This window comes from Onychostoma macrolepis, chromosome 19 (genome assembly GCF_012432095.1).
Source record: "Onychostoma macrolepis isolate SWU-2019 chromosome 19, ASM1243209v1, whole genome shotgun sequence".
Taxonomy (NCBI): Eukaryota; Metazoa; Chordata; class Actinopteri; order Cypriniformes; family Cyprinidae; genus Onychostoma; species Onychostoma macrolepis.
This window is the reverse complement of record NC_081173.1, coordinates 30,207,871-30,218,694: the sequence shown is the minus strand read 5'-3', so window position 1 is coordinate 30,218,694 and position 10,824 is coordinate 30,207,871. Positions and strand designations below refer to the sequence as shown.

The following is a 10,824-nucleotide window of genomic DNA, read 5'->3' as shown; positions in this document are numbered from 1 at the left end:
TGAATCGATTCAGCTCGGTGAATCTTCACCGCCCTGCAGGTCAGAACTGATGCTTTTACATCGACATTCGTCAAATCGTTTAACTGGATTCACTCGTGCTTTTACACTTCGTGACATTTCAGACGATCATGCAGAAGGCCTAAATAAACTGCAGTCGTAATGCATGCTTGATTTTGCAGTGAAGGTATTTTTATTTGTTCTCTGAGCATGAATAAAAACAAAAACAAGAACTTTGCATTCGAAATGATAATTTATTCATTCTTTATTTGAGTGAAAAGCACTAGATTAGCGCGTGCCAAAACACAGAATCGCAGCATATCCATGTTCAGCCAGACAACTCGAGACACACCGAGTTCAAACCGAGTCCAGATGCAAATGATGCAAAGTTTTAGAGAAATAATTACCAGAAGTATTTCCTCAATGCACGATGAAATCCCGAATCCTTGACTTTTCCACGTCCTTTTGCTGCATTTCAAAACACACACGCATTCCACAAAAACCAGGTTTATCATCCCATCATTATCCCATCGAGTCGAACTTCTTTTTAAGAAACTCAAAGGATATTTGTGTCAGACTGCGTGCAGTGAAGGCGGGTCTGTGCAACTCAACATCTGTTCTATTCACGTGACGTTAAGAAAAATATTAACAACATCTGGTAGAAATAAGTTTGATTCAGGTGCCTGAGCTCTCTCCCTCGCCAAGTCCCCAAACTCCCCAAACTCCTGGATCGAGGCGGCATTTGAACGTGTTTCTGACGGGAACCCGATGCAAACGTTTGGAGAGATCAGTGACAGCACGAACGACCGTCTTAACCCGAATCACACCCTGCTTATGGGTCTCGTGAAACAGGACTTCTTAAAATTCTATACTGCAAAAAATATTTGCAGGTTTCTAGCGGCTGTCTGAGATGGTCGCGTTGGGCTTTATAGTATTTTACTTTACAATAATTATATCAAAACCTTCCGTTCAGTAATCATTTTCCTCCTCTAAATGCATTTTAATAGGATTAGCCTATTCTTAATTATTCCTTTAACTCACTGATTCAGTACAAGAGTCTTGACTGTAAAATGTTGGTTTTGACCCGCCGCACCTTCCGTGACCTTCCTGACCCCCTCGATTTTATAGACATCTGGGAATTCCATACATGTTTGTAGCCCGTTACACCTTCAAATGATCCTTCACAACATCCTAAACGCTTCTGCAGACCTCCTGTCATATGCTCTCCTTTTGGGTTAAAATACCCGCGTAAAACGACACAAATGTCTTCATTACTGCAGGAATAATTAGCTATATTTCACTATTTCTGTTATCGTAGAAAATAACATGCAAACATATTTTCTGTGTAAACCATTTTGTCCGGTTATTAGAACAATTATTACATTTAGTTTAACTTTTTTTTTCTTTTTTAAAGCATTACTGCTAAACAAAAATAAACATTTTGCGCGAAAATAACTAAAAATATTTAATAACAGTTAAAAGATAAGAATCAGTTCTGGTTGAGAAGAAATGTTCTTGGTTTTATTTTTCGAAATGCTTATTGGTAAATGCTTTCCTTTCCTTCTACTTTCCAAAACAAAACTGCAATATTTAAATGAGCTGAGTAGGCCTATATGTTGATGAAAGTCTTTCCTTCTAGAACGAATCTTTTCAAAAATAAATGTAATTTAAAAAACGGCAAATCAGGCAGGAGTAGCTTTTTTCCGTTTTAAAATAATAGCTATCGAATAATATTATGTGCAAAAGCTTATTTTCGTTTGTTTTCATGTACTTTTCAAATCCATAATGCATAACACTGCAATAACAACATGCTAAAATAAGTACATTTCAAACCATGTTTTATTGCAGAAAATATACACATATTTACATCGTATTTAAAATAGAAAATGCATAGACACCAGATCTATTCTGCATTGTGAAAATCGATAATAAATAAATAAATGTCTTTTCTAGGACCAGTCAAAGAAAGTGTTATGAGCCGAGTTTCTTCCATATTTCCTTCATTCGTTCTGTAATAAATACGACGCCGGTTGCTGTCAGAAGCGCGGCGTCTCTTGCTGCAGCGAGTCTCTCTGTTGGTCTACAGACAGAAGCACATGTTTTCCACATTCACCGTCACAACAGCACAGATCTGATTGTAATTCCTGGTGCATGTCGTGGTTCACAACTGTAAGTGCTCGCAACGACGTCATGGCGCTCCAGAACCTTCCCTTTATAAATCCTTATGTTCGCCATTGTTTGGTGTCGCTCTTCCAGTGAGTTCAGCTCCTCTGACTCGATGCTCAAGGCCGAAAATCTGAAGAAACAAAGATGAAAGTGTTGAAAATTCCACGAGAATCTGATAATAACATGCATTTCATTTGTAGCCTTAACAGTATTTGTGCATACCAGAAAATAAATCAATTACCTAATAACGTTTGCAAAAGCCCCTAAACTTTGTTGCATGAACATTAAAAACATTTTTCCAAATTATAAACTTTTTTATAGAACCATGTTTTGAAAACACAAAATGCACAAAGATTCATTTAGGCATAAAATACTCTTGAGGAACTTACAGCTAGCAGTTAAAAGTTTGGACACAGTATGCATTATGACTATTTTCTACGTTGCGGAATAATAGTAAAATCATTAGGACTCTGAAATAGCACAGATTATGAAGTATGGCAATCATTTAGAGACCAAAATATGTGACACAAATGAAAACTCCCTTAGTTTATAGATTTCAGCTCACTTTGGGCACTTATCTTCATAAGGTGCAACTTGGTTTCTCATCACTAACTACTCAAATTCTATTTCCAAATAAATATATAGGGGTGAATTCAGGTAAATTGGCTCACTTTTTGCCCTTATTCTGAATTAACCCTATAATGTTTGTCTAAAAAACCAATGTGAAACATTTAAACACGAGCTTTTAGTTCTTAAGCTTTTAAAATGCATGTGTCCAAACTTGTGACTGCCAGACTGTGAATACGATCCGGAGAGACTCGTGAAGTTTTGCATCGCATACCATGCTGCACCGAAAGCGCGCATCAGTGCGTTAGTGGGATGTTGACATGGACCACGCGCCCTCCATTCTCCAGACGGAAAACGCGTAGCTGAGTCTCTCGTGCGCCACGTAACTGCAGCTGGACATTTTGGAGTCCAGCTCGTCGCTCTGCAGGACCTGGCACAGGAAATCGATGTACCGAGCCGCGAGCTTGAGCGTCTGTATTTTGCTGAGCTTGTCCGAGGGTAACGTGGGGATGATTTTGCGCAGCGACGCGAACGCTTCGTTTAGGGACTGAGTCCTCTGACGCTCGCGCACGTTCGCCATGACGCGCTGCGTCTGCAGGTCCTCCAGAGACTGAGGGCTGCCGCTGCCGCTGTTGCTGCCGCTGTTGCTGTTGCTGCGCTTTTTGCTCCGCTTCCCGGGCGTTGGGCTATCCGCGTCCTCGCCGCTCTTTCTGCTCTGGCGTCTTTTCCTGCTGCAGCGCTTCTGCTGTCGCCTGTCTGGCTCCTCCTCGCTGTTCCCCAGACTGTCCACTGGAGACTCCGGGGAGCTGGGCTCCTCTTGCATCGGCTCTTCTTCAAACATCACCTCTGATGTTTGGAGAACGCAAGTAATATAGTTTCCCTCTGTCCGGCGGAACGGGATCCCTTTCTCCTCTTGTGCGTCACGGAGGTGTTTCTCAAACTTGAAGGGAAGTTTGGAGACTCTTATAGTCTGGAACGCGCAAACTTTTTGGGGTGGCCTGCGATTGGACGAGAAGCGCGGGTGACGCAAGAGGGGAGAGGCGGGAGAGGAGCGCGATCCAAAAGGTTTGCGTTATACAAGAAGCCGTTCTTTTAACGCGAACATCTGAACCAATCACAGCGCTGCGTTTAAACGAAACACAACGTACGCGCCGATGACATATACGTTCTTTATGGAATTCAAATATGGAATAGAATCTATTTTTGGATTTTAACATTGCCAAACATATTAAAAATGATATCAAACATCCATCATGTCAAAACAGTGAACTTATCAGTGTGATCCAACTAAAATACTGAAACATTCAATATTGAAACGTGCGATGACAAATTTATGGTATGCTGGTGATTAATTTTGATAAATGAGCTGATGAACTGATGACATATTTAGCTTCATAGTCGTCTGCAGATGCTTGAACTGCAAGAATAGAAGCAAACTAGAATATAATATTTTGCATTGAATGCATTTCTTAAAAACACATCAAACGCTAAAAATAGTCAAAATCGAGAAGTAATATCATAAAATACTGAAACATTCAGTACTGAATCTTTGGCTATTTTGCCAAACCCATTGGAGTGATTAATATGTAATCATTAAAAAGGGCTTTTCAGCTGGACAGATTTCAGTGTGGGTTCTGGAATGAGTGAAGAGACTTTGATTTGCGATCTGGAAATGTTGGACCAAAAATGCTCTTAAAAAGTTTAAAATGAAGGTTTTCTTTGGTCAGTAGCGATGCTTTACGTTTAAAGCATTAATCATGCCGTTAATGTATTAATATAATTTACTGCCAATTTGCGCGCTGGCAGTTGTGAAGAACTGTGTCATTCGTCTCAGCCAGCGGGCTAAAATCCACCTCAAGTCACTGTAAAAAAGAAAAGAGCGAATCTGGGTTGGCTAAGTAGACCTCATTGTTTATTTGAACATGTTCTGAAATGCATGTCTGTGTTAGTGTTATTGCAGAGTCAGGTTTCCTTCTGCAGCGTTTTCAGACTCAGCGGGTCGCCAAGCGCAGACGACGCGCAAACTGTGTGGCCGCTTCAGTCCAACACAAACACGCTCCCCATACACCCAAAGCGTCTCCTTTGTCTGCACAAACTGAAGTTTCTGTAAATGTTATATAACACAGCAGCATTATACATTCAAATTCAAACCACTAAAAGGCTTCTAATGTCACAAGACCGCGGAAACGCTCCCTTTTGAGTGTAAAAAGCCAAGGTTTCGAGATTCCGCAAGGGGGCGCACTGACGAAACTTATCCAAGCGTGCCATCGTGCGTAAACGCGCAGCTCACATCTGTGGTGTGACTTTGAGATTCACTCAAAACACATTGATGCCAGATAAATATGTTTTATTTTAACGTATATATAAATGATCAAAATGACTTGGAATTCTCGGTTTAAAAATGCAGAGGTTCATTCAAAAGTGTTCAACATTCTAAAGTCATTCTGGGAACCGATTGTCCAGGCGAGGCACCTGTTCTTGGTTTACCTGTAATAGGTGTCCATTGAGATCTGTCAAGAGTCCTGAAACAAACCCACACACCTACACTAAAAATAATTTGCTGTAGAAAGAATTTTCACTTTTCAAACCATTACAAACAAACCTGATTGCATTTTCTTGTAAAATAGACTACACTTTGTTTGATTTATAGCTATAAAAAAAATATTTGTTTATTGTAATAGACACATCAAAACCACTCAAACATCATCTGAGATAATTTGGAACCAATGCTAAAGGATCCTAATGTTATTTTTAAAATATAATTATAACGTAAACCAACTCAAAATCCAAAACAAATGCGACAATTAATGTAGAATTCCTGCTGTAAATCATCATTTTTGGAACCAATCCTAAAAGACCCTATGGGGATTTTTAAAAATATAATTCAAACATACTGTAGGCCTACCTATACGCCAAAACACCACCACTGGACATGAAAAATACATTTTGGTGTATTTCAAACTCCTACAGATGAGATTTCATTTAACTGTCCACTTGCAAAACATTATTCCATCACGGATTCTGATATATATTATAAAATATCTAAAAGAATTAGAAGTCAAATAATGTCATAATGAATAATTCCTACAGAAGTCTTGGATTAAAGAACCTTTCAGCTGTAAAACCGTCCCAATAAGGTTCATTACTGGCTCGATGGTTCTATAAAGAACCTTTAACATTCATATCCGTTCTATTCTATACATAACGCTCTTTATAGTGAAAAAAAGATTTTTAGAATGTTCTTCACACAAAAAACACGGTTCTTTAGGGGGAAAAGGTGCGAAAATGGCTTTTGAAACTTTTATTTTTAAAGCCTTACATAAATGCTTTTCCAGTCCATATTTGAATATGATTAACTCCAGCAATCATTACAGCATACAGAGCTCACGCCATTAAGGTAGGCCAAAAGTGACAGAGAAATATATATATTTTTTTCTTCTTTTCCCATAATAAACTTTAAATACCTTGAGAAACGTTCATCTAAACAATGCGACTGAAACACTGAGTATAAGTTCAGTTGTTCTCGAGTATGTCCGTCATGAAGGAGATGTAGACGATGGCCAGGCGCAGAGTCTCTATCCGTGACAGTCTCTTCTCGTAGGCGAAGGTGGGAACCTTCCTGCGCAGCCGGTCAAACGCCTCGTTGAGGCTGAACATCCGTTTGCGTTCGCGGATATTCGCTGCCTGGCGCTGGACGCTGCTGATCACCCGTTTGCGTCTGGGTTTCCCGCTGCTGGCGCTCACCGGAGACGCGGTGCTCGATGACAGCGCGTAAAAGTCATTTGATCGAGCTGTGGAGATGTCGAGTTCGTGGATGGATGTCAAGTCCTGGAACAGTCCGTTGCAGTCGGCGCTTTGGGTCTCCATTGGGGCCAGAACGGATGTGTTCGGCATCATCTCCATTAAGTCCACATCACTGACCAAATCAAACATCGCAGGACTCAGAAATGACTTTTGCATATCCATCCTTTTTAGAGCCTATGAACTGTGATTAAACAGCACATGATCAAACTGCATTGCCCTTGAAGAGGTGGCCAGGTTTGTCCGGGTCGCGTGGATCACCAAACTCAATTTCGAAATCTGGTCAGATCCGTGAAGTTAGATCCTATTGGCAGCAGTCCATGACCCCAGTCCTGCTGTTTTAATATGCCTCTCAATTCCACCCCGAGTGTGTCCTCTTTAATGCCTCCAGATCTCTTTCACCAACTCAATGAAGGGCACTTGAGGGACGTCTGCATGGCCTCTCCGTGCTGCGTAGGGCCATTTGATCGCCGAGGGCCGCGAGGATCCTGAGAGGGGACGAGGTGCTTGACAAAGGGTCACTCGGTCTGTTTGCTCGGTTTCCCGGTGCACTGAGAGGCTAAATAATGAGACTTCTATTACTGTGAAAGACCAAATATAACATTCCCCCAGAGCACACTACACTTCCACAGCTTTTCTTTTGCAAATTAGTGCAAATAGCTGCCGGTTGCCGTGGAAAAGACAAAGTTTCCACTGCTCACTTACAGGAGAATCACAATCCAAGAGTTATCTAAATCAAGAACATGACAGCTTACATCAAAGTGCATCAGTTTATATCATTTCAGAGATAGTTTTATTTATCTATCTATTGAATATTCATTCGTTTTATCCATCCATCCATCCATCGTTCTATGTGTCTATCATTCATCCATCCAACTATCATTCTATCTATGCATCCATCCAACCATTCACCATTTTATCTATCCATCCATACATCATCCATCTTTTTATCCATTTATCCATCCTTCATTCTATCATCCATCCATCTAGCTATCTTATTTTATTTTATCTTATCTTATCTTATCTTATCTTATCTTAAGTCCTTTGGTGTCCAGGACCCAAACTTTAGATCTCTGACTGCAAAAAAGGAGTTTCTGATGAATTAGTAACATTTCCACATGGCAGTGGATCAGTGGCGAAGCGTTTGGACGATGAGTGTGATGTGAAATGCTGAGGTAGAGGAGAGGAGAGATGCGTGTGGGAGGATGCTGGGTTTTCTTGCAGTTTGTCCCAGAATACAGTCAGCGGCTGCTGATTTATGTGGTCTAAACTCATGCTGATCTGCTAAATACAGACAGAAACCAAAACACTCCATCGTCATTAAATGATGGTGGCATGACCTCACCGTGCCAGAGAAGATAAAAATCTATTTTATGTCCAAATGTCCAAATAGCTTACGTTTCATTTGAGAAGCAGTAAGTACATTTAAAGAAAATACTTTACACTTTTTTGTTGTTCTTGTTGTTCTGCCAAGTATCATTCTCAGCGCATGATATCCAGCTTGTGATGGGTGCTTTTACAACAGTTCAATAAAAAGAAGCTAATACTGAGAAACTGACATTCAGACACAAAATAGCAGTGGCTACTTTGTTTATTTTTGCTCTGCTGATAAAAATAGTTCGGTTGCAACATCTTATCATAATTCTTTTGGAATCCTTGGAACAACGTTAGAACCAAAACTAACAGTAGTAAATTGTGCTGCATTCAGAATTACAGTAATTAAGACATGATGTAACAAATGATTTAAAATGATGTGAGATCATATAAAAACAACCAAAATGGCAGTCAGTTTAGTTAAAGGCAGTCAGGTAGTATTTCCATTTTGGCAAATACATTTATTCCATTTTGGCATTATGAGCATTGCTATTGAAATTTCCGAGAAGTTTCCATGAAGTTGTAATCTTGTAAGTAAAGAAACTAATACTTTTATTCAGCAAGGACACATTAAATTTGTTTAAAACTGACCATAAAAACATTTATGATTTCTTTTTTGAATAAATGCTGTTCTTTTGAACTTTCTATTTAATCAAGCAATCCTAAAAAATAAAATGCATCACAGTTTACACAAAATATTCAGCAGCACAACTATTTTCAACATTGATAATTATCAGAAATGTTTCTTTAGCAGCAAATCAGCATATTAGAATGATTTCTGAAGATCATGTGACACTGAAGACTGGAGTAATGATGCTGAAAATTCAGCTGCGCATCACAGAAATAAATTACATTTTACAATATATTCACACAGAAAACAGCTATTTTAAATTGCAATAATATTTCACAATTTTGCCGTTTTTACAGAAATTTTAAACAAATAAATACAGCCATAGTGAGCAGAAGTATACAAAAGATTAATATCAACTTCATACTTATGAATGGTAGTGTATCTGATTATGAAGTGACTACTAATCATTACATGTGTCACATGACATAAAAAGTTTAAATTTTAATACAAAGAACAAGCTTAACTCAAGTACCTGTGACTCAAGGAGAGAAACCGTTCCTTAATATATCTCTCTCTGTCTCTCTCTCTCTCTCTCTCTCTGTTTTCCTGGCAGTAGGATAAACATGATGTGCACATTCCTGAGGTTGCTATGGAGACGCTGAGAAAGCACAGCTGGACCTGGAGAATATGAGGTAATCCTGAGCCCCCGGGACTGCTGGGTAAATATTGATCTTGAATAAGAAATAAAACTAAAAGAAATACAGTAAAGAGACAATGAAGGCATCCGTGCCGAGCAGTTCATGTTTCGGTGTGTGAACAGTAGGTGAAGGAAAGTGCAGGAGACCGTTTACAGCAAAGATGATTTATGAAAAAGTCTTGAGCTGTAAAACGAACCCCCTCCGCTCCACTGAAACAAACACCTGCGCACAGATCACCGTAAATCCATTTACAGTAACACTTCACCCCAAAATAAACACAAATAGAGTGCTCACAATGGAGACAGACGCTGTCAAGCTACAAAAATGCTTAAAAAGCACCATAAAAGTATTGTTTTTTTTTTGTTTTGTTTTTTTAATTTCTGTGAACGTATCCCTTTAAATCAGTGTTTTAATTTAATTTTACCATTATTTATATACTATTAACTTAAATTTTGAATTAGCTTTTTTATATTTTTTGTTGTTGTTGTTTTTCATTTTTAATTCTAGTTCAGTTGCAGTATACTGCACTGCAGTAATTTATTGTGTGCTTTTGTCTGTTTTTCTATTTCTAGATAGCTTTAATTTCTGTTTCAGTTTAATTTTAGTAATTTCAGCATTTCAACTTATTTAAATTATTGCCAAGGTAATATGTTTAATTTTTGTTTACGATTTATTTCTATATTATGTTACAATATTTATTTTTGATATAAATTATTTATTACTTTTAATTATTTATTTATATTTAATTTCAGCTTTATTTCAATTACCGAATGTTTTTTTTTTATTATTGGTTTAGTTAGTAATAGCAACACTGCTTTAAATATGTCAGTGGCAAACAGAAAAGTCCGTCTAAGTATAACTCAAGGTCATCTATAGACTGAGTTTGGCAATGAAAGAGTTACACCGGCGGAGCGATTGCCACTTGACGAAAGTATGTTTTCTCAGAACAGAATCTCGCACGAGCTTTCAATCCATATCATGCAACACAAAAGCACATGAAAACCCAACAGAGGCTATTTGACCCCTGCAGGTAGTGTGGGGTAAAACCCATGACCTGCCAGATCCAGTTCTTCAGCCCGGGGGTTTTGGAATCGGAGCGGTCCGGCAGATAAGAGCGGCCTCCATTTCCTCTCTCCCTCCTTCCCAGAGCTCCAGTCCAGGATCATTTCCTCTCACTTTGTTGTCAGAGATCTGCGGATAGACTACAAAAAAATCAGCTATTACTCGACTGAGCAGAATACAAAACAAACAAGAAACGTAATCGTGGCCGGGGAGAAAGATGGTGACGGTGATGAATTTTCAGAGTGGTGTTAAATGAGCAGCTGAGAGGTGAAGTTAACCGCAAGACCAAGCTACAGCCAGAAAGAAAACACCCACAAAGAGAAAAGAAAGAACTGTAAACCATCCTAGAATTAAAATGAGAATTTTATAATATAATTGTAGAGGCTGCATGCAGTTGAAAAGTGACCTCTGTGATGTTAAGATGTTCTTTGCTACGCAATTTCTTAAGTGTTTGGAGTGGTTTCTACATTGTTGCCAGCATCATTTGAAAAGTGTTCTGCAACCTTAAAGGCATAGTTCACCCAAAATGTTAATTTATGCATCCCAAGGTGTAGGGGGCTTTTTTCTTCAGTAAAGAAGATTTTTAGT

At 38.9% G+C, this 10,824-nt stretch overlaps 2 protein-coding genes across 2 annotated transcripts; both read right to left on the bottom strand.

Moving 5' to 3' along the window:
• Positions 1-1,844: 1,844 nt before the first annotated feature.
• twist1a (twist family bHLH transcription factor 1a) lies at positions 1,845-3,652 on the bottom strand. Its single transcript, XM_058754513.1, has 2 exons — positions 3,005-3,652; positions 1,845-2,293 (listed from the first exon to the last, which is right to left on the bottom strand). Exon 1 carries the CDS (start codon positions 3,569-3,571, stop codon positions 3,035-3,037), a length of 537 nt encoding a protein of 178 aa, XP_058610496.1. The 5' UTR covers positions 3,572-3,652; the 3' UTR covers positions 1,845-2,293; positions 3,005-3,034.
• A 2,413-nt stretch (positions 3,653-6,065) lies between these two features.
• Positions 6,066-9,029, bottom strand: LOC131526291 (fer3-like protein). Its single transcript, XM_058754514.1, has 2 exons — positions 9,009-9,029; positions 6,066-7,090 (listed from the first exon to the last, which is right to left on the bottom strand). Exon 2 carries the CDS (start codon positions 6,694-6,696, stop codon positions 6,244-6,246), a length of 453 nt encoding a protein of 150 aa, XP_058610497.1. The 5' UTR covers positions 6,697-7,090; positions 9,009-9,029; the 3' UTR covers positions 6,066-6,243.
• Positions 9,030-10,824: the final 1,795 nt, after the last annotated feature.

Bases quoted from the DNA above. Each gene is read 5' to 3' on its own strand.
- twist1a (XM_058754513.1), bottom strand. From the start codon at position 3,571: ATGTTTGAAGAAGAGCCGATGCAAGAGGAGCCCAGCTCCCCGGAGTCT.
- LOC131526291 (XM_058754514.1), bottom strand. From the start codon at position 6,696: ATGGATATGCAAAAGTCATTTCTGAGTCCTGCGATGTTTGATTTGGTC.